Source organism: Lagopus muta, chromosome 11 (assembly GCF_023343835.1).
Source record: "Lagopus muta isolate bLagMut1 chromosome 11, bLagMut1 primary, whole genome shotgun sequence".
Lineage (NCBI taxonomy): Eukaryota > Metazoa > Chordata > Aves > Galliformes > Phasianidae > Lagopus > Lagopus muta.
Window position 1 is genome coordinate 12,963,135 of NC_064443.1, and position 24,357 is coordinate 12,987,491.

The 24,357-nt window shown below is 41.6% G+C and overlaps 1 protein-coding gene across 3 annotated transcripts in view; it reads left to right on the top strand.

The window, feature by feature from the left end:
• PTPRG (protein tyrosine phosphatase receptor type G) overlaps positions 1-24,357 on the top strand; it is a 377,855-nt gene that overhangs the window by 293,204 nt on the left and 60,294 nt on the right. For all 3 annotated transcript variants that reach the window (XM_048957891.1, XM_048957892.1, XM_048957893.1), the window contains 5 exons: positions 7,366-7,550; positions 9,549-9,657; positions 10,854-10,903; positions 13,061-13,856; positions 21,394-21,526. In XM_048957891.1, coding sequence (XP_048813848.1) covers positions 7,366-7,550; positions 9,549-9,657; positions 10,854-10,903; positions 13,061-13,856; positions 21,394-21,526 — 1,273 coding nt within the window. The remainder of the gene's footprint in view (positions 1-7,365; positions 7,551-9,548; positions 9,658-10,853; positions 10,904-13,060; positions 13,857-21,393; positions 21,527-24,357) is intronic.

Here is a 24,357-nt window from a genome sequence, read left to right on the forward strand (position 1 = left end):
TAAGATGGAGTTGCTAAAGCAAAATGATACTCTTTATTTCCTTTAAATATCTTAGGGGAGGTGCAAATGAGCAAGAACATTTTTAGTTAATTTATGGTATGTTTACCACTTGATTGTTCTTGCACTTTAGAAGAATCAGTCTTACAGGTTGATTTCCTCATAGCTTAACTTCTTCCCCCTTTCCTTGGATGACTGGATTTTTCCTACTTTTTGATTTCATATTGTTATGAAGATTGCTCTTTCCCATTCCATTCCTCTTTTATGAACTGTGTACTTTAATCAGGTCAGTGCCCTACTGCTGTGTGCTGGTGCAGATGAATCTATACATCATTATTAGGATTTCAGCTAGCACAGCAGGCTGACTGGGTGCAAAAGGTTGCACTTCAGGGTGGTAACACCACACTGCTAATTGCTTGCACTGCATCTTCCTGCACTATAGGCTTGCTCAGCTGCCACTACACCTCAGTGCTGTGAGCAAGTATACTCCCTTCCTGTTGTGGTAGTCTCTTTTGACATGCACCTTGGGTACCTGCTGTAGTCTCTTTGGGCAGAAATCAGTCTGCTCCTTCTGCATGTCTCATCTGTTCCACCTCAGATTTGCTTTTCTCATCCATGTCTTGATCTGCAGTGCTGGATTCTCATTAACAGTGCTGTCTGGGAGCGCGCAGTGAAGAAGTGGGAGAGGACAAGCTGCTGTATCCTAAATAGTCTGTATTAGTCAGGTAGAAGACAAAGCATTGCAGGAGAAAAAATAGTCCATTTTGAAAGGAAATCAGGTGCAGAAAGATGTGGTGCATATACTTGATCTCATGCTTGCCTTTGAGTGACTGTTCTGTAGGCTTCTGCTTTCACCCACTGTAACCTTTGTGAGGTTGCCATGTGAGCACTGTGTGGATCTATGCCTAAATGTAGCGGACAGCATGCCAGTAGCTTTATTAATAAGCAGTAAGTAACTGTTTGCGCTTGTTTATATGTTACCTATGAAAGCATAACCAAAAGAGCAAGAGGAATAGAGTGAAAGGTTTGGGTTCATAGCTGCCACTGTACTTAGAATAGCCAAGTACTTGTAAGGGAACTGGATGATTTGTTCCACTTAAACCTGTGGGGAATTCATTTCTGCACTGCATACCCACTGGTCCAGCTGTATAGCCCATAGAAGGACTGGTTTTAATTTCAGCCTTCATTTTATATTGGCTTGTAGTGTGCCTGTGGATGCCTGTGGAGCATCTTTCTCACTGGAAAAAGCCTGCAAAAGCTACAAAAGGGAAGCCACTTTCCCACACTGATTTTGAGCACCCTTGAGGCAGGTACCAGAATGCTCTCCTGGCCTCATTGGCTCATTCCTCCTATGCCTCCTGGTCCAAGCAGCCCTCACCAGGACATTGGAAAGGGCAGTTTGGCCAATGCAGCAGATATGCATCCTCCTTGCAAGAAATCCCTCTTGTTCCCCATGTGGATTCAGAACATGCCACTGAAAGTGATTCCACGTGTTACGTCAAACACACTATATAAGGATGTAGATGTACATTTTAAACACAGGGCACCCTTTGTGTGCGTGTACGTGTGTGTAATATAAACTCAGAGCTTACAGAGCCGATCTCTGGCAGACATCAGCTTAGCCCAGCATGGCATCTCATGGAGCAAAGCTGCTCAGTGCCTGCTGAGGATGCAAGGAGTCAGACCACAGCTGTAGAACGATGTTTGTGAACTATATGAAATATTTGGGCTCAAACACAACCTAGTAAAACATATAATCCATGCCTTTCAGAAAAATAGGATCTGTTGCTGTGGTGCCATGGAAACTCAAATGCTAGAAGGAGCCGTACAGTAATGAGTCAAACGTGCTCCAAATGCTGGTTGTACATTCACTGCAGGAAATGGGCAGGTAGAAGAGGGGCAAAGCCAGCCTGCCCAGTGCCGCTGGGCCAGCAATGCCCCACATTTAGCTCAGGAGGTTACTTCATGGGGTTCAAAAAACAAGTGCAGGATCTGTCAGTGTCCCTTACACCTTAAGAAACAGCCTTGTTTGAAGCATAGTGAAAGGTAAGAGCAGGGAAGATAAATAGTCTGTCTCCTAGCTACATTCTGCCTGTGGATTGAAGTAGATCAACACAAATATTTGCGTGTACAGCATGCTCCAGAGCCTGCAAATGCCTGCTGGTGAAGTGCAGGCAAAGGTAAAGGAAAAATGCATGTTTCTCTTTAAAGCAATTATCCTTATATATTAATAATGTCATTTATAAGTACTGCAGGAAGTTAACAGCATATGCTAAAGCAAAGGAAAGAATTGCACACATTTAGTAAAAGGAGTAGGGCGAGAATGTTGTAAGTATGCCTCATAGCACTTTTCTATGTATTAGAGCATGTGTTGTCTCTGCATATGATCCTCGTAGTCGATTTGTTATCCTCTGGGAGCGCAGCCCTTGCTGAACTCCAAGATTAAATCAGACAGCCAAAAGAATGCTGTTGTTTGTCATGGGTCAGATTCCCTTCTCAGGCATTTCCATCGAGTAGCACCAACACAAGGCAGCTGGAGCTGGCACTGTATCACCACTGGTACCATGATTATGTTGGCATGGCATTAAAGCAAGTGTGAATGTGTTTATAGTTTTGAGGGCCTGATAATGAGAAGGAATATATGTGTGCATCTATATATTGTTGAAACCATTTTTCTTCCCTTTGCTGGTGGTGGCATTGCTTTTGTCTTGTCTGCAGGCTGCCAAGCTCGGCACAGTGTTTTGCCAATAGCGCAGGCATCGATTACACTGTTTGCAGGCTCCTCTGACATCAGCTGGGAAACTCATGGCTGGGTTAGGTGTCACTGCAGCAGTGGCAGCAAGGGCTCCATCTGTCCTGCAGACCTGGCTCTTCCACCTCTTTCCCAGTGCTAAGGTTGAGGGGAAATAAGCACCCTCACTGCCTCATCAGCTTGGCTACCCACTTGTTTGCCCTGCCTCTGCCCTCTGTTGACTTTGACAAGACCCTTGTCGCTGTCTTTTAGCTGCCTCTGAGCAGTCCTCAGGCAGTAGCATGCGATGGGCACATCCCCATATGCAGATGTATGTGTATGAATTGCTTCACAAGGTCCGTGCCCATCTCACAACGAGGGATGCAGGACTTCACTGGGACACTGCTTTTCTGCTCCAAAAAATGTCAGAATTCTATCATTCAATGCACATCCCGCGATAGTAAGGAAGAGGAATGGCAAGTTTGTGTTGCTGAGACGTGTGGCAGGAGGGAGAGAGTGGGATTTTCCAAAAGAGGGCATAGCACAGCTAGAAATAACTGCGTTTAAAGTAGTGACATTTTTATGCACAGAAAAGCTAACTTAGAATATTTTTAGAGGATTTTATAAATCCCTCTGAGCTCAGTACCTCTGGATTCATCATGCAAGATACCTGTGTTACAGGGAGAAGATGTACAAGAAATAACCCCATATATAGCTCCTGTGCTCTCTTGTGCTTTCCCTAAGTAGTTCTTATAACCACAGGTAGCATATGCAAAAAGCATAATGAAACCCAGAAAGCTTGGCTGCTTTTGCATTTCTCTCTGTGAAAGAGAAATATAGGCTGCTTTTGAAAATAAACAAACAAAAAAGGAAAGCTGTCATAATCTCGCTGACATGCCCTTTCTGCAGTCATGGGTGTATCTAAATATCAGTGGTTAATTTTTGCAAAATGATAAGCCTTCTTTTTGTCTTTCAGCTCTGTGAAATGTAGCTGCCAGGAGCTTTTGGATTAAGCTTTATCAGGCTCCAGTTAGGAAAGCCTCGTGGAGGTTACGTAGCCAAATACAACACACAAATCAAATTATGGAAGAAACGAATGTGGAGTTGTTAAATTAATTTTGTTTGTTCCAGCCCACTGGAATGTTTTTAACACGAAGAAAATAATTCTGTGCTGTATGACTGGCCTGGCCAGTGCTTAGGACTGTATTAGCATGCTGCATTTGTCTGCAAGTGGTAAACAGGTTTTCTCTAAGCTTGAGTGAGCTTTTGGGTTTTATTTGTAGAGGACATGCAGCGCTCAGGGCATTGCTGCATGATGTACCCCTGCTGCAGCAAACGTCCCATCCTGCTGAGCCTCCCAGAGATGTTCCTGTGGCCCCAGGCTGTTCTGCCTCCTGGGTCTCCAGCAGTCTGCTGGCCCTCCGTCATGGCTTTGGTATCACCCTAAACCTACACAGTGCTAGTTCAAGTGTCTCCACTCTGTGTTCATAGAATCATTAAGATTGGAAAAGACCACTAAGATCATTCGGTCCAACCATCACCCATCCCCACCATGCCCACCAGCCATGTCCCTCAGTGCCACATCTCCACAGTTCTTGAACATACCCAGGGATGATGACTCCACCACCTCCTGAGCAGCTCGTACCAGTGCCGTACCGTTATACCACAGAGACACCCTGAAATCTCCCTCAGTATTTTTATTATCCCTTAGGATCCGAGTTTAACAGAACATTAGTAATGCTTTCTTAAAAATAGCTGAAATCTGCCATTTCAGCGTGAAGTGATGTTGGTTCTTGGGCTACGTTTTGTTTTTTGGGTTTTTTTTTCCTGAAGCACATCATGAGTTCATTGGATTCTTTGCTTATGTTGCCTGGTTAAAAGAAAACATTGACCAACCCACACGTGTTACTCTTTGGTGTATTCTGATTCAGTCCTGAGGAGCACTCAGGCATCTCTTTCCTGACCCAACCTCTGTCTGCTTCTGTTTGTCCTTCAGGCACACATTTTGTGGAATCATTAGAAGCTCTTTAGTGTAAAAAAAAAAAAAATAGAAAAGAAAGAGAAGAGCTGCAATTTTTTTAATCTTCTGCTGAAAATCCAATGCACACAGAATATTGAAAGGAAAATTACCTCTGTGGAAAATGCCAGTTGTTTTATAAATGGTCAAATTATTACATTTTTTCTTGCTTTTCAGACATTTGCTACGTTATTACACATCTCTTTAATTAAATCATCAAATTGAATTATTGGATCAAATGTTTTTTATTCCATTGTATCCTGAGCAGGTTTGGTTAAATTAATAAAACCATATGTTTCATTTTATAAAAAGGATTATTTTTTTTTGCCCATTCATAAGCTGTAAAAAGAAAGAAAAAGTGAGCGAACAAAAAATGCTGGTTATTACTTAATTACATCAGGTTCTTCTGAGTGCCTCTGAGGAATTGCAAAGCAAAGTCATACTAAGTCATAAAAAGTTTGTAACATTATTTACTGTGAAATAGCAGCAGAGTAAATTCCATCTCCTTTTGGCTGGCCATGAAGGCAACTCACCCCAGTCATGCAATGTCTCGGTGAAGTCTTGCGGTCATTGAGCTGCTTAAAGTGCCCATATCCTTGGATCACGATGCACGGTCGCAGAGGATGTCTTAATGTTGAGCCTGTATGTCTCCATTTACGCTTGGGACATACCTGTTCCCCTCCTCTGGTAGTCATGAGCTGTTCTGAGTTATGTGGATGCTGGCTGCAGAGAGTGGTGTGGAGCAGAGGACATGGCAGTCCGCTCTCCGTTGGGTGGCTTAGGGTCGTCATCTACAAAAGCACGGGATGGTTGAGAGGGGCATTGCAATTAAGGTAATCTGTCTGTCTCTCATGAAGGTTATCTGGTTGAATTATTTCTGCAAGAATTTGATGCATGATTACTTTAACTGTATAAATCTCTGAATCTCCTCATGGAGAAGGAGGACTAGACGGACTTTCAGGTCTGGGTATTCCTTCACCCTGGGTACCACCTCCAATTGGATTTATTTAGGAGGAATGGCGAAGGCCAGCATGGCATTTTGAGGAGTGATTCTGTGATGACAGAAGGCTTCAGAGGGGGCAGTTATGATTTATTAGTGCCGTTATCAGTAAACAGTGATGTAAAGGAGAATTGATCTGACAATCTCAGCAGAAGGAGGTGAGCATGGAGAGGCATACCAAGAACCACGAAGCTCTGTAAATCTCAGCAATGGTGTCTGCTCTCAGCTGTGCCCTCAGAGCCGGGTCCAGCCCCCCCTTCAGCACTCAGCTGCATTGCCAGCAAAATGAAGCTCTTGGGTGTTTTCCTGTTGCACTGGTAATATTGGTGTGTACAGCGTTCTATCTTTTTTATTTAGGAACTGTAACTTATTTCAGCAGTGCTACAGCAGAGCTATAAGACCGACCTGGAACTCCAGGCCTAGGAGCAGACTTTTCAGTACAGCCAAGACTCCATAGAAGTGAACTAACGTCCACATATATACGCAGTCATCTACCTGCAGCATGCATACAAGCTGAATGGGCTGGGTTTAAATGGAAGTCATATTAGGAAAAATAACTGAAACAGTGTCAATGTGATGGGCTGGTGACACTTTGACTTTCCCTGCCAAAATTTACCATCTCCTTTGCCACAGCGCATGTATTTAGGCATCATTTCAAGTGATTTTTCTTGCTTCAGAGTTTGGAAAGTGAACATGAGAATCTGTCCCGAACTGTGTATTTTAAACACAATATTTTAAAGCTTGGAAAATATCTGAACTCCATAGTTGGAAAGTGAATGATAAACTTTATAGATAGCATATGAGTGCCATCTAGTGTTTTTCATTAGTACCTCGACCTTCATATTTCAGTTGCTTGAAAGGTATGTTCTGCAGCAGCTGCGAGTGGGCTGTGCTCTGTGTCCAACCATGCACCAACCATGGCTGGGGCCAGAAATGACTTCTGCCTCTGCACTCTGGGTATGGTGAGGAAGCCGCAGCTTTTGGAGGCTGGCTGGAGGGTTTCCCTGTCTGCTAGCAGAAGGAGATGGCTGAGGGCTATCAGGTGCTGCTCTTTCCTGTGCTGATGATATTTTAATGACAAACAGTTCAGAGACTATGAAGGAAAACATGTAGGAAAAAAGAGCAAGAACTAAATTCTCATGTACAAAAGATGTACTGGGTTAGGAGGAGAATGATTACTGACATAACAGTGTCACATTGTTAGAGGATACAACTACTGCCAGAGCCTGCAGAGCACACCAGGTAGTTTTCTCGCTTCATATGGTGGGAGACTGGGGGCCAGGAAAGATGGGGCTCTACTGTAATTGTGAATGTGGAAATAGAAAACTTTTTAGTGACCAGGTTGAAATATACGTGCAAATGCTTGCACTAAAATTAAGGCAAAGCACTGAGCAGTCAGCTTGCAGAGAATGGATTCACTCTCTCCCTTTACTCTGGAGAGCAGAAAGCAGCTGCAGGTGGTATTAAATCCCATTGGTCTCAGTGGATTGCAGTGTAAGCTATTACTGCAGGCAAGGGCATTAAAGAAAAAGCTTGGGTCTTAGAGTGAGGCACAGTTCTCCCTGTTTGTTTTCTCTCAGTTATTTACAAGAGTTTCATATTTTTCTTTTCCTTTTTCAGCTTGCAGCACTCCCCCAGTCAACATGAAAGTGCAGCCTGTGAACAGGACAGCGTTGCTTGTAACCTGGAACCAACCAGAAACCATCTACCACCCTCCAATCATGAACTACATGATCTCCTACAGTTGGACTAAAAATGAAGATGAAAAGGAGAAGACTTTCACCAAGGACAGTGACAAGGACCTGGTAAAACCACAGCATCAGCCCCAGGCACACGTATCAAACTGTCCTTACACTGTCTTCTCAGCAGAAGGAAGCAGAGGAGGGAAGCAGCTGTTACATTACAGACAGACTAGGATTTGACTTGCCATGTATTGCTATTAGATTGTTAGGCATTAGTTGAACGTTGCCTAACAGACTTACCCAAAACACTGGTGTCTGAATTTATAGCTTATGTGAGTGCATAAAGGACTAAATCTGCAGACACGTTTTCATGTGCTGTTGCCAAGAAGCAGCTGTCTCAGGAAATAGTCAGACTCTGAGTACCTTTTAGCTTCTGTTCAGCTCACAGCTTTTCACATTAAAATCCCCGATCCCCCAGAATCTGCTGCTGGGTTCAGGCTCTTCCCTGTGCATAGCCCTTTGCAGTCTTTGGATCGGTTTCTGATCTGTGAGTGCTGCCAGCAGCAGTCAGGGCAGGAGTATTATTGCAGAGTTGCTCTGTGCGTGCACTGCCTCACTCCTCTTGTAAGAGAAAAAGTGGGAAGAGCAAGACAGCTCCAGCACAGATGCAAACACTGATCTATCTCCTCCATTTAGGATTTGATCTGCTTGTCATTCTTGTCTAAGTGGAAGCAAGTATTGTACCAGTCTTTAACGTTCTCTGCATATAAAATCAAAGTGACATATTCAGGTTTGAAAGGCCTCCGTTTATTGTTAATCAAAGAAAGCCTCTAGAATAATGAAATCAGTAATTGTATATGCACATGAAAAATGCAGGAGCATAGAGTGTTATTCCTAATGACTGTTATCGTATTTTTTTTTTCAAATACACAGTCCTCTGGGCCCATTCAATCAGTTATACAATAATACTTCTCTTATTCCCTTAGATGAAGATTCTTTTACTTCATTTTCCATTAATATTTTCAATTTCCCCACTAGACATTGTTATCTGGGTCACATTAGGGAATGATGTGCCTCACAAAACCAGACAGGAATGTATTGAAAGGCATCCAAGGTTATGATGTATTGTAACCTCTCTCTTGTCATAACTTTGCACTCTTAAGGGAGATTTCATTTTAATCAGGTATAGGGAGGAGAGCCTTAATCAGCAAAAATGAGGTGGGCATGGAGACAGCATCCTGTTTGATGTAAAAGAAATAATTAAAAGTGCAAGGGATGTGATGGAGTGATAGCTTGGAAATAAATTGCTGTGAGACCCTGTGCTGTGCAGCAGAGCTTGGAGGTTAAGAAAGCAACGACAGCTTAGTCTATTTTAGGGGCAAGAGAAGAAAGAAACTCTTTTTCGGAGGAAAGTGCAATTTGCCTTTAGTGCTCTGGCAGAGACAGCTGGGATGTCCCATCTTGAAACAAAGCTAGACAGTGTTTTGCTGAAGAGATCACTGGTATTTCAAGTGACCTCCACAGCCACTGGTGCTTTGTGCTTGAAAACTGAACTGATGTGATTGCAGTTTAAGGCAGCACAGGAGTAGCTGGAAGGCAGCAAGGCAGCATCTAGTGTGTAAGAGTGGATAGCAACGTCCCAGCCAGTGTGCTGAGCTACTGCAGGCCGCCAGCATCAAGTTGCTGCCACAACCTGTTGGTTGCAGAATAGTCAGTTTGAACATGTTGTCCTTCTCTGGGCTTAAAACAGGTTTGGGACTTGCATCTCTGCCAACAAAAATCTCATTTGAATTCACTTAAGGTCAAATAATTTGGAGTGTAGGTGTTTCTGAGAGCAGAGACCCTCAGAGTGGAAGACTGTCATGGGGCATGTTCACCTCCTTTCTCTTCCTTGAGAAACAGTGAATTCTGCAAGGTTTGAGTGAATCATTTGTATCTCAGGGACGTCCTTTGGCCTTGGTCTTGCCCTTCCCTGGGGAACCAGTGAAAATTTCCATTCAGATATCAGTGAGGACATTTGTGCCATGTAAGACAATGTTAGCACAATGCTTTATATATTTCAAACTGATGGACAGTACTGTGGGGGTAAAAAACTGAATAATATCTATTTTTTTTAAACAGAAGGCCATCATTAGCCATGTCTCACCTGACATCCTTTATCTGTTCAGAGTTCAAGCAGTTTGCCGAAATGAAATGCGTAGTGACTTTAGCCAGACTATGCTCTTTCAAGGTAAAAAAACCCAAACGTACATACATGTTCTTACATTAAGTGACTCTTTGCGTGTTTAACATTTTCTTTACAGAATGCTGTATGGTGTGGAATGATTTCAGATGATGTTTGAATGCATGCAGATAATGCTCATTTTATATTGTGACCAGTGACTGTCAGTGCCTTATTTCCAGCGATGGGAATTTGCCTAGTGCAAAACTTTTCTTGGTGTTAGTTTTCTAGAACAAATCCATTGCAGACTCTTACACATCAGCTATAGCAGAATGTGCAGATGTACTTACTTTATGTAAAGGGAGAAGTAGACCAGTCTCATGTTGAGAATCACACGTAGAGATGTTTTACTGTACGCACAACATGGACACAGCTTAGTTCTGCCTGGATGTCTGCAGTGTGTGCTGTGGTGTTAACGACATCGCAGGGAGAGCAGGAATCAGACAGGGAACGTCCTGTCCAATCAAAATCTCACCATTTCTTAGTATCTTGTCTCAGCATAGTGTTATGAAGCTCACTTCAGGTGCCAGGCAGAAGTCAGAAACTTGTGTGTTACTGCTTATGACCTTTTTTGGCAGATGGTAGAATTGAAAGATTCTTTGAGGTATGACCATGATACCTATTACATTACAGTTAAAGGAGTAAATAGTTACTGGCAGTTTTGCCAGATACTCCGGGAACTCTAGTTCAAAGTGTTGGAAGTGATACACACATTACAGTGAGAGCGGATGTTGTGTTTCCTTCCAAGTCTCCCCTAAAAGAAATTTTATTTCAAATCTTCAGCTGTGTTCAAGCTTTCAAAACATTGTTCAGAATGTGATTATAGTTTTACTTTAGGTAAATAGCAATATATAAGGCTAATATATAAGGCAGAAAAAAAAGGCCAGGCCTGAGTGCTTAAAGAATAACACATCTCTCTTTAGGCACAAGTACAGAGTTAGGTGAATAATATCAAAATTGCCTTAACTCCAGACTGAGAAAGCATATATATTTTGGACTTCATTGCATGCAACAGGTCTTCTCTGACATTTTCCTGCCAAGCCCTTGGTTACCGATTCATCCATAGGCCTCAATTTCCTTTCCCCGTTGACAGGCTTAATAGTAGCAATTCAGCAACTGTTTAGCAAGAATTGTATAGTGATATGGCTGTCAGTTCCTGACTCCCTTCCCAGTCCGCTGAAATGCTCTTGTTCTTTGTTTCTCAGCTAACACTACTCGAATTTTCGAGGGGACCAGAATTGTGAAAACAGGAGTGGTAAGTTGGGGTCATAAATCACTGCAGTGAGCTGATGGGCGCTGGGGAGTCGGGGCAGCGCTCCCACCAGGTGGCAGCACGATGTTGTGAATGTGCTGCAGCCCGCGCTGTCCTGGGGAGGTGGTTGCTCAAACCGAACCGCAAAGGAACCCACCTGACACGTGGAAGGGATTTTGGCTTTTTCACTTCACGCTCTGAGAGGCTTTGACCGCTGGGGACTCGCGAGTTAGAAAAAAATCTTCCCAAATATATTTTGAATGCATTTAGAGGGGATATGTGATCTTAATGACTGTCGAAACTATTTTAACTGTTCTTATTAATTGCTTAGCCAAAAGTATATGCAACAAGAATCATGCTGCATGCACAGCATCTTAGCTCAAAACTATCAATAACTGAAAAAACTGTCAATACTCAGTGCACCAAACCGGTCAGTCAGATTTATGAACTGATCTCAAACTATTGAATTTTCTGCAAGGATGCTGCTTCTGGTTTTATTCTGCTCCAGTCTGATATACTCCCTAGTAAGCAAGTAAGACATACAGAGCTTGAATTTGAGTGATTAATGTTGGTTTAATGATGTATAGAGGTGTTCTAGATATGTAAAATCTGCTGCCAAGTTGTAATACCCAGTCCAGCTTTGAGACTGCACATGCCAGCAATGAGCAAACCTCACAGTGCCTTAGGGATTCACACTGATAAGCACCCAAAAGTTTAGATGCTTATTTAAAGTTTAGACTTGAAATCTATAAAGCACAGGTTTGCTTTTGAGATCTCAGGTACTCTATGATTGCAGCTGGTTAAAAATAACATGTGAGAGCCTTTCTTGTTTTGCTGCAGCATTTCAACTGCATGGCCTGATTGAAACTGGGAATTGCAGAGATGCAGAAATACTGTCAAGTTACAGATTTCAGCTTCAGAAATACAGACATCTTATGGCCTTGTTTGAGATTCAGTAGGACCTATTTAACCCCTGTTTGTCCTTGTATGGTAGGCACCTTTCCACCTAAAGCTCATCTTGCTGGCGAATCTAGTACCAAGAAGCAGATTGTAGTAAGTCAGAAAGAGAACATGTTGAGGTGAGGTGGACAGTGTTGATCTCGGCTCTCACACATAATTGCTTCCTGTCCTTTGACAAATGCACTTAGCCTCACTGTCTTTTTCTACATGTAATTTAGAATTGTTTGTCTATCTCTTACATATACCAAAGTTCTCCATTTCGGGTGGAACATACATGTTTGTGCGCAGAGAGTGAGTGCACATTGCACCAAGTTGACTTTATGGGGGTAACATTGGCAGTCTGCAGAGATGTCTAAGTTCATGGTTTATTCTCTGCTTCCCCTCAGCTCTCCAGGCTACCTGGCAGTGGCTGGAACTTGTATGGGCAGGCAGAATCCCATGGATGGAGAAAACCAAGTACACATGTGGGTCTTTCAGTCAGATGATGCTGGTAGAGATGATTTGCCAAAAAGACCCTGATGCTTTGCAAGTCCTTCAGGAGTGCCCAGCTAGTATTGTTGCAGCTCTTTTCTAAAGAGAGCAGTATCTCATGTTTGCTGCAGTCCTTAGCAGAATGATGCTCACGGGTACTTTAGGAAATTAAAACAGTACTACTTAAGGCCCTTACAGTGCATGTGGGAAGAGCCAGTTTCCTATCAGAGCAACCCCACCAGCCATGGATGCACATGTACGCAATACAGCTGTTATTTCAGGACAACCCTTATGTAACACTGTATTTTTAAGCTTCTGTATTCTGAGGATTAAAGCACTGTGAGTAATGAAGCTAAACTCATTAAGCTTCATTAAATCTTCTCTTACCCCTGAGAGGAAACACTACTCACAAGTCACTGGTGATGTGGATGGAGAGTGTTCCACCATCAAATAAGGAATAAAGAGGCTTTTTATGGTAGCAATTGTTCAGAAATAGCAAACACAGGTTTCCTCTCATAGTCATTTGTGGCTCTGTTGCTTCTGCTGTTCCTGGTTCAGCCTTGCATCTGGGTAGTTCAGGTCTCTCAAAATAAGAGAATAGCAGAATGGTGTTTGTGCGGAAAGGGAGAGAAAAACAAAGGGAAAATGACCACAGATAGTGTGTTAGGACCCCTACTGATGCTCTCTGCTCTTGTTTTCTTCCCCTTTGCTCCTGGTGATCTCCTCAAGCCCACAGCCTCTCCTGCCTCCTCAGCTGACATGGCTCCCATCAGTTCCGGCTCCTCCACTTGGACCTCCTCGGGGCTCCCCTTCTCCTTTGTGTCCATGGCCACAGGGATGGGGCCTTCCTCCAGTGGCAGCCAGGCCACCGTGGCCTCAGTGGTGACCAGCACCTTGCTGGCGGGGCTGGGCTTCAGCGGCAGCGGCATCTCCTCCTTCCCCAGCAGCGTGTGGCCCACCCGGCTGCCCACGGCAGCCGCCCCCAGCAAGCAGGCTGGGCGGCCCGTGGTGGCCACCACTGAGCCTGCTGCTGCCTCCCCAGGGCCAGAGCGGGACTCGGCACTGACAAAGGATGGCGAGGGAGCCGAGGAAGGGGAGAAGGATGAAAAGAGTGAAAGTGAGGATGGAGAAAGAGAGCGTGAGGAAGAAGATGAAAAGGAGACTGAAAAGAAGGAGAAAAGCAGGGCAACAGCTGCGGCGGAGGCACGCAATAGCACAGAGCCCAGCGTGGCCACGGCTTCACCCAACTGGACTGCTGAGGAGGAAGGAAATAAAACCATATCAGACGAAGAGCCGAACCAAAATGTTGCTCCCAAGGCTGGACATCCTGAGGAGGAGAGTTTTACTGAAGTAGACACTCAGCCCCAGCCTCTCCCTTCCACCCAAGTGCCGCCAGCGTTCACCGATGAACTTTATCTGGGAAAGATCCCAAGAAGACCAGAGACAACAAGAAAACCTCTCCCAAAGGACGACAGGTTTCCAGAGGAACATCCCTCAGATAACAAATTCATCACCATTAATCCAGGTGAGTGACATCCGGGGAAACTCTTTTTACAAGCATAAGATTGTTGGGAAGTTACACAAACCACATTCCTTACTGATTTCCAAAAGGCACAATTTTTTTTGGTGCCTGGCTTCCCCATTAGATAGTTCATCACAGGACCCAACCAACAAATTGTTACTGGGAGGAGGAGAGAGAGAAGGATGATAATTTTATTTTCTTACAGCAGATTTCTGCTACTCATATTCCTTAATAGAAGAGAAAATTTGGAGAAAGTGTTTTGGGAAAAGGCTACGTGAAGAGCTTTGTTTTGATTTTTAAAAAGAGAAATGCAGTGAACTATAGCTGTGAAATTAATTTGTAAGAGTGGTTGCTGTGCCAAGCTGGTGTTTCAAGGGAGGCTTTCTCTGTATGCTCTAAGCTAATTTTGTTTATCTGCAGGATTCTCCCTGATAGGGCTTTGAGATATTCTCCCAAATATGGGATCATTGGTGGTTTATTCCTCACCTCAAAACCTACATGCTCTGATTTTGCAAGACAAGGCACCTTCTGTGCTGGGGTTGCCTTCTTTTATGTATGAAATGATCTCAGCCAGAGTGAACACCAAATCAGAACACCAAATCCTGTATGGTCGGGAGCTACTTACATAAACAGGCATCTCCTGGTGCTCCCAGCTAACTGTGCAGAAGGTCCATTGGGTATAGACATGGTCTTTCTTGGGGATCTCAAGGTGTTGGTGAGAAAAACAGATATTTTAACTGCAAGGAGCAAATGGAGTGCATTCATACAGATTTGTTGGCAGAGTATGGTCTAGGATTTGGATACAAGAAGAAGTTTGTCTGAGTGATTATGTGTATTACCACAGCATTTATAAGACATCGCATGTTTTTATTATTTGTTATATGATCGTTATTGTTTATTTTGCTAATCTATAGACTGTTTTGTAATTTCGTTTTCCATCGAAGCAGGTCTGGATTTAGATTACTGTGAAAAAACCTTAAATATTTATTTTTCCCTACGTTTAGAAACACAAAAATGCAGACGTTGTGCACTCGGTTATAGCTGAGAACCAATTTAGAAAACAAAGCTAAATCCTATCTTTAATAACATTTGTTACAGAAATGCTGACCTGACTGTAATGCTGTGAATCATAACTGTTCTGTAAGAGAACAGATTAATGAGGAAACCAAGAAACGTACATCATATTTTGCTGTTTTTTAAATTTTATTTTACTTTTAATAAATATACTGCCATTTTTCTTACTCCTCACCTGAAAATCATCTTCAAAGTCCACTGCTCCCACTGAATATGATGCGAGATGCCTGCCAGGCAGCTTTCAGCATGCCATTTGCCCTTAACACCATTTTAGTGAGAGGGAGGGAATGTTCTTTGCAGTGCTGTGTGTAAGCATTCAGCATTGTTACCCAACAGTTTGATCTGCATCAGTAAACCTGCTTCTGGAATAGCTATCTTTAGTTCTTCTTGCCTTTCTTGCACCAGTTTCTTAGATGGCCCAACTATGACACCCCTTATGTAAGTGCTGGCAGAAGGCCTTGTGGCTTGTTCTCAGCCTAATACAAATTGAAAGAAGGATGAATAGCTGGTCTTACTAGCTAGATCATGACAAAATGATTCTTATTAGATAGGGTTTTATTCCATGAAGAAGATAAAAATCAATGAAGAGAGAAATATCATTCATATTGCTAAGAAGTACTTGCTGGTTGTATCCCCTCAGTCTGTAGTGATTTCTGTCTCTTTTTAGCATGCAGAGAACTATCACTGAAAGTAGTTCAATGCAGCTTTGCCTCCTACCAGACAGGCTCTTTTAAGAGCTCTGCGTACTTGCAGGCTTGGAAGCTTGAAGTGACCCTACCTGAAGACTGCATGCAAAGATGATTGGTCTTGAAAAGACTCCGCAAATGAGGTTTTTCTGTGCTTATATGGGGGAAGGATAACTTCTGAAGATCACTGTCTATTAATAATCTGGTTTCCCTGTATAGGAAACAAAGTCTGAAGTAACCAGCACATATTAGCTGGGGAATAAGATAAGTGAAAGAGTCATCTGTTTTACCCCAGGTGACCTTAGTTAAATCTTAGTTAAACCTCTGGTGATGTACCCAGTGAGAAGGGAAGGAACTGTGCCATGTTTTATGTCCCCGTTCATTGCAGGGGAGATGGACTAGATAGCCTTTAAGGGTCACTTCCAACTCAAACGATTCTGTGATTTTCAGCTTCCCAGACGAGCTTCTTCGAGGTCCCTCAGCATGCTGGGGAAGACGTTTGGCAGCTGAAGGCAGGAGTAGCTGTTCAGAGAAGAAGGGTCTGAGTGTGCCGTTTTCCCTTGTTCATTCCTTGTCCTTGACTTCTAGGTGGGAAAAGCTAGGCTGTTCACAACTGTGGCAACTCCTTGCCTAGACATTGTAAGACAAACATTCTTCAGTTCTGCTAAGATTTTGAGATGCTTCTTAGTGCCTTTGGGACAGAGGCATTCAGTCTGAATCTCTGTAGTTGTGAGGATGTTGTCCTTCAAAGTCCATCCAGGCAAGGCTTGCATCTTGCATCTTGTCCCCAGGCTGTGACTGGGAAGAGCTGAGGCTTGCCTGACCAGAATTTGCCCAAATATTTTGGTAGATGTGTCTGAATAAGAGAGCAGGAACTTTTTTGAATGCATTTTTTTCTCCAGGAAAACACTTTTAAGAAAGCTGTCAGAGTTTCCAAAATGTCTTTGTGAGTAGAAAGTTTAATCATTTTAAAGAGCAGAAAATTGTTTCATAACAATGTACACTTGTAAAATTAATTCTATAGCAACAAATTAGCAGTTGTGAGGAGATAACTGAATGGGGAAGTACTCATGAGTGTGGATGATTAGAAGGGAACGGGGAGCACGAGAAATTACGGGGAAAGTGCGAGGCCAATTAGTACATCAAGGCTCATTTTCCTTTAGTGTTTATTTCACACACACATACACACACCTCTCCTGAGGCCATGTCATTATTTTCCAAATGGCATCAGCCTCTTCTTGTCTGGTGGTATTGGCCAACATTAATGATTTTCTTCTGTCACTGAGCGCTTGCTTGCATTCTCCTCTTTCATTTTACTGATCATCCCTTTCTCTGTTTTGTTGCCCACATTAGGCTAATTGTACCTTTGATCTGCAACTGTTACACACACAGCTGCTCAGCATTGTCTGTGACTCTGAAACCTGAAAATTAGAAAAGCAGCAATTAGAATGATGCTCAAAAAAAAAAAAAAAAAAGAGAGAAAGTAAAGAAAAAAAAGAAAGAAGCAGGGAAGTAGGATGATTCAGTTTAATCAGGCTACAGCAGATACAGCCCATTAGAATTTTGGTTTGTTGTGCCGAAAAGTTGAGCAGACCCTCTGCTTTCAATAGGAGATGAAGAAAGGAGATGTTGTGAGCAAGGCAGTGCAAGCCTGGTTGGGGCTTTTAACCTGAGTCATGAACTGGGACTAAGAACAGAGGCCTGGGTTTGGCTCTTGATGGAAACTTCACCTGGGTCCTCCCATCCTTCAGCGCCCACTCATTTATGCTGAGTTCTTCCCCTGGGAGGGCCATGTAGAGAGATCACAATGTACAGATTAAACTTGAAGCCAGGCATGTAGTTTTAGCATAGTGAATTTTAGTTTATTAAGCAGTCTTTGCCAGGCCTGAGGTTACAAAAGCCTTTTGGGGGTAACCTCATTAAGATAATTAAACATCTGTGTAATTCTTTCTTTCTCCGTACATGGCAAGGATTATTAAACTGTATTTTCCTGTGGCATATGAGCCATTTCGCATGGCAGTTTATATGAGCAAGCAGTAAAATGGCTTGCATATAAAAGAATTGGATTACTGAAAGCAATTTGAGTAGGCAAGCAGTATGAATCTCAGTTATCCAACATCAGGGTTAAACATGATTGGCATCTGTTTACAAAACAGTGAAAAGCCATGCCATGTTGTGTCCAACCTGTAAGTATGAATACTGCAGAAATGCCTTCAAAGAAATAGGAAGAAAATAGCTGTGCAATAATACAAGCTCGTGTGGAAGTAATCTTTTTAAAAAGCACATGTTTTTGCAGCTCCATGTTTGAATAACTAATAGCTTTGTACAAGTCAGTAATTTTGTTTGCTGGTAGCTGCCTTTCTTTCAGGTGACAAGATGATCTGAGGCAGCACTGCAGTGGGGGTTTTCTTTGGGCATGCAGAATGTGTACTTCATAGTTAGGGATCTGTAACAGTACAACAAACAGAACTTTGTACTGTGGTTTGTGTAACGTCAAGGAACGATAATGGGAAGTTTCAAAATAAAAAGGTAGATACCTTATATATTGCACCTACAGTTGCTTACTATAGCAGGCAGTGCAACTTCAGGGATATAAACCTCCCCATTCTCAGTAACCAACTACCAGGAATACACAGAAAAAACAGTACGTTTCATAGACTGTAGAATGCCTTGACCCTTGTACACGAGTTTCACTGCCCACTACTCTATAATAATGTCCATTCCATGGCCTCATCCACTCCAGGACCTGGATGGCATTGCTGAATGAGTGCTTCGCAGAAAAGTGCGAGTTATAGATTTTTGCAGATGTAGAAGTTAATCTAGCAGTGCTGAGGCTTGTGTCGCGTGGGACCTCCTGAAACAAATACACTGTAATAATTTTTATTCCATCCTACCGGGATGTATTCCAAGCCAGTAAAAGGCAAACTGAATTAATTCAACGAAGGCATATGCCACTGGAAACTGTTTACATTTCTTACGAAAAATTGAGTTTCATGGTCCATTTTTAAGCCTTGTTTTTTTTTTTCCCCTACAAGGATATGCTGTTGGTGATACCATGTCTCAACATTCTTGCTTTGGAAAGGGAAGAGTTAAATTCTTAGTATTTTTAATTGTATGTGTTTTGATATGAGGTGAACAGGGAAATAAACAGGCCTGGATCTGTCTTTTTTGTGTGTGCTTTAACTTTTTTCCACATTGCTCAGCATGCTGCCTATTCTTAGGATTTTTTGCCTAAATGAGACACCCACCAGCACTCTAGCTCTATTGCTACACTTCTAGCCCCAGCTGTCATTCTACAACAGCTTTGCTAGCATTGGTTTATTTAACCTCTCTCAACACTTTACTTAGCAGCGGAAAACACCTAACACATCCTCAAAGCCAGCACAGAAATGGCAGGAATGGTTTTATGTTTTTCTGCAGCACATCACTGCCTAGGCATTCCCAACTGGAAGTCAGGGCCAGCCATCAGCATGCAGGAATGGCATTTGCAATTCTGGCATTCAGCACACTGAGCACTTCTGATCCTCACATCTGCGGTAGATGGAGTTGGCAGGGGCAGATAAGTGTGTTCTCCACAGTAGACTGAGTCAGAGGAGCATCATGAGCATTGCAGAATTTGTTAGCGTGCATTGGGACTCTTGCCTGTGCTGTGCTTAGAATGGATTTAATTTTCTTCCCATGCAAACAAAAACATATGTTTTTATGTTGAAATATGTGGAGGTGAAACAGAATAGAATATTGTCCTTGGAGGGAAATGAAGTAATAGATGTAAGGTGGTGGGGAGCTTTTGGCTCCTTGCTGGGCTTTATTTCAGTGCATGCTTTTACTTTTTCCTTTTTGCCGTTCTGATTAGTAACTCTTACCTCACAGTCTTAACTTTTTCATGCTATTAGATGATTTGAAATGCACTGATTAAAAAAAAGAAAAAAGATGCCTCAGGGCTTATGATTTTTGCAAGTTTTACAAATGCAGAGAATAAATCTTTGCTTTTAGTTCGGGGTTGTTCTTTTTCTTACTCTTTGCTGGTCAAGGATATCAAAGCCCTGTCTTTAAAATGGTATGTTGTATGTTATTAGTATGCTGTCAAGACTAAAGCTCGCCACGTGCTCTAAGTACAACAATGTGTGGCTCTGTTGGTAACCTCAATATCTTTTCAGGCTGAAGTCAGAGACAACTGGCTACTCATCTTGCTTTGATAATTTCTACACTCAGTGCACGTTCACTTCCCCCAAACATCCCTCTGATTAGCACTTCATTTAGGTTGCTTGCTAAAGGGCATTACCTCCATCAGCCTATTTCTTAAAACGAGAAAGATTTCTTGCTGGGCTTGCAGCAGCCTGCAGCCTCACTCTGTTTTCAGCAGTCAGGCAAAAAGCATTTACAATTAACCTTTACTTCCATGTTAGTTGAATTTTACTCCTGCCTATGGAGGAGTATAATCTAAATACTATTAAAATAGAGTATGACTTCATATTATGTGACATCTGGTGACTTCCAATTATCTGTGTTTTGCCTGCCCACGGTGCAAAGGCAATTATGTTCTTCTGGTCGGATTTGCAGCAGTTTCAGAAGATATGATAATATAGTAGTGAAGGAGGGCAAGGAAGCACATTGGTAAGGAAAGACTTGCATGGGCTGATAAGTAGAAGTCAAGTATGTACATTTCAATTCTCATTCAAATCAGAAGCTGTTTACAGTAATTGTTTCCCATTATATCCCACTGACAGGTATTGATCAGCTCCTGCCTGTTTTTTTCAGAAACATGAATGAAATACAGAATCCACTTCTATATTTTTGCTTATAATCTCATTCTGCCTACCATGATTTTAGAATCATAGGATATCCCGAGCTGCAAGGGACTCACAGAAGGGTCTTTGAGTCCAATTCTGTAGAAGCTTGAAATTTATATCTGATAATTATCTTTGAAATAAATATAAGTAAGTATCTGAAAATTATATCTAAAAGTAATTATTCATCAAGTCTATTTAAATTTTCACAAATCAGACATTTTTTGTCACACAGTGTGGTTACAGGGTCCACTCTCATTAACTTCGGTACTTGCAGTAATTTTATCATGGTGTTGAATCATGAAAAAAGTGAAACAGTTACTCGACCAGATCTCAGAATACTGACCAACTTTAATTTTGTTCAAAAGCTGTAGCATAATGATTTCTTCTGTCAGTTACAACACATACTATCCATTCATTCATCCATCCATCTTGACAATCCATATGCTAAAAAGTGCATTCGTATGCAGTAACTCACCAGATTGTGACAATTCAGCAAATGATGTGACATGACACCCAACATGTTGAGGATTTTTATTTTAAGATAGTTACCAAGAAATTTACTTCTGAAGGAGAGTATGCTGAACTTGGCAAACGAGAGCTGCCCTGTAGTGTTGAGAAACAGGGTGCATTTACCTGCAAACAGTGATGATGGAGCAAAATATTTACTTTGCTACTGTGGTGGAATAATTCAGTGGGATCCTCCATGTCTGATAATAGGTGCTTGCATGAGTCCTAAAATTGTGTATGAGACTGTAATTACAGGCAGGAGTAAAATCCAAGCCATATGTGGCAATAAACACCATACTTTTGTGCTCTTAAGTTTCAAATTAAAGACAAATGGAGTCCCACCCTGCAATTAGAAGATCTTTGCTCTGAATGTTTGCTCATATCATGTAAAATGGAGAAACTATTTGTTTTCCTTACACATTTTTCCACACTGTAAATCTCTTTACACTTTGTGATTGTTTTTATTATGTGCTTAATATGCAGCTGACAAGAACAGTTCCAGCATGGCCACGAGACCTTCTCCTGGTAAAATGGAATGGATCATCCCGCTTATTGTGGTCTCAGCACTGACTTTTGTGTGCCTCATTCTTCTCATTGCTGTGCTTGTCTACTGGAGGTGAGCATGTTTCCTTTACATGCAGAAACTGATCATGGTTTAAAACACGTTTGGAATGATGTTTTTTTACTGTGGTCCTGTGTTTTTTATTTTGTTGGATGTTATGATGATAGATGCATTAGTTGGATGCATTGGTTGCTGGAATGTCTCTGTTGGGTTAACTATTCAACAGCCTCAAATACCGTTTCTTTGTGTCGTGAAATTTGGTTACTAATAGCAATGTCAGAGCCAGCTGTAATGTCAACAGATATTTCCACAGTTAGCCTTAGTCTTAGCTGTGAGGAAAGATGGTCATGGGAGAAAAGCCCAGTGAGACTTAATTCCTGTGTGATCTTAAGGTGCTTGTTTTCTTCCTTTGTATTTCCATGAAAGGGGGATAAAATTATTTAATGCTCCATAACACTGCGCTTAAGAGCGCGTTCTAAATGTAGCATTGGTGAAGTGTTCAGAAGTACAGATCCTGAAGGGAAAACATCCTCTTAAGGAGAGATGTCATCCTTTACACCAGTTGGGCTCAGTGGTGAAGGCTAGGTTTGCCACCAACAAACCAACTTCAGTTAATTTAGAAGAAGACAGAAGCTGGAGTGCGTTCTTACGTCAGAACCAAAACTCTGAGACACCTCATTTGTCTTGTAGTGAAATGTAACCAGAGATTAACCTCAGAAAAGGTATTTTGGAATTATCTCAAAATCTGATTAGCCAAGACACAGAAAAGTAGCTTTGGTGAGGAATAGCAGTTCATTGATCATTTTATTTGCAGAATCAGTAAAAAAAATACCAATTTGTTTTCCAGTACCCCCGTTTTGCTGATGATCAATGACAAATTGTCAAGGTTGGGAACATTCTAAAATACATTAGTGAATAGATGACAGTACTCTTGTGAAGATCATTTCTCTTTATATTAGCTAATAATTGACATGACTGCAATAAAACAAGTGAATAAAATTGCACTGATACATGCGTAGAAGCTGAAATTGGAAAAGGTACAAAGATGCCAGTTCAGTGTCCTGCTCTTCAGTGTACCTCTTGTCCAAAATCTCTCCCATTTTTCTTTCTTTTGGAAGAGTAAACTTGGTCACATTCATACCAGCCAAGCCCTCAAAGTATATGGCATATTCTGAAGCACTGTAGTGTAGGACTAGTTTATCTTGCTCAGTACAAAATGCTCTGCTAGGGAGGAAGGATTTGGAGATAAAATGCTAACAACCATTATGGAGAGGAATGTTGGTACCTCTCATTGTTTGAAAAACATTTACGTTTCCTGCAATTTCACTAATGGATGGAGATAAATAATTGCAAAATTAGTATTTAATCCACTTAAAGAGTAACAGTGCTGTCCCTGAGAGAATATTAAGGTTTGAAAGAACTGGCTTAGTGATGAGACTAATTTTGGTAAATACTGCTTTTTGTAATAGATCATAATGTTATTCAAGTCTAAAATTAACATACATTAATTAACATTAAATGCTTTTTATCTTTCAAATTCCTAGCCATCTACCTCATAACATTTTTATTTGCTTAGTAATAACAACCTAGCAGATAAATCAAGGGAAGTACAGGAACAAAGGCTTTAACTGAAACCTGTAATATTTGTTATTTTGCATACAGACGGCAGTTGGATTTTATCTGTTCTGCATAATTTGCATGAGTAGTTAACATTCATCGATAGCTTTGGTAAAAGTATGAGTGTATAATATATTTAAGCCTTTGACAACCATGGATAAATTTGTATGCGTATAGCTGATGTTAAAAAAAAAAAGTTAGAGGTTAAAAATTAATACAGACATGGAAACTGTGTCAAAAGGTTTTTTTTTATAAATATGAGGCAATAAATTGAGGAACGATAAATAAACTTGAGGGTACTCGTTCTCAGTTCAAAATAATGCATTTCTAGTTCATGGTCCGAGGATTTTTTTAAACAAATACAGAACACGTATATAAGAGAAGGGAATGCGTGTTTTAGGATAAATCAGCAAGCAGCCAGAACACAAATTGTCCACGGTAACATTTCACGCTGTGCAGACCATGTCATTGAAGTGGTAACACAACATTTTGTATGCCCTTTTCAATGTGATTAGCATTCTTCAGGGAAAATAAAATGTTTATCTCTGGGAGGGCTTGAAAGTAAGGGAAAAAGAGAACCTCAAACAGCTCAGAGTGTCATTTACAAGTTGGAAAGGAACAGTGATCTGGATTTTCAGGAAGAAATACTTAGCTTGAAATCTAATAGGCAACATATGGAATAATTTGCTAAATAACACCATCAAAGCAAATGGCATGAAGAAGAGTTTGAGACAGATTTTTCAGTAAGGGAAACGTGCTATTGAAGGGGAAGATGCTGTATGCAGAGAAACGCTTGTTGTAAAAGGATAACCCTCAAGGGGACAGGCGTGCTGGACCAAGGGGTCTTTTCTTGCACAGCAATTGTTTGTTCTCTTGTGAGAAAAAGCATTGAAAAATACCACCCAGACAAGTAGAAAATGCAGAAGAGACATGGCTACCCTTTGGCAATACATCACAAGGGTAAAACAAATGATATTTTCACTTTTGCATTTCTGAGCATTTGTGGGATTACAAGACTGAAGAACAGAGGTGACATAAGTAGAACAATGAAGCAGAGCAAAGCCTTCTGCTTCTTCACATTGCATTGGTCCCCTGTTATCCAGGGACCAAAATAAGGAATTAATGGTTTGCTTATGAAGGTTTGGCAAAACATTTCTCTCTGTTCTGCTCCTTTGTAACTCATTCTGTGATACAGAACTAAAGTAAGTTTTGTGATGATATATTGTAAAGAAGATTCATTTTCCCTTCACTTTATGTGAAAAGGAGAA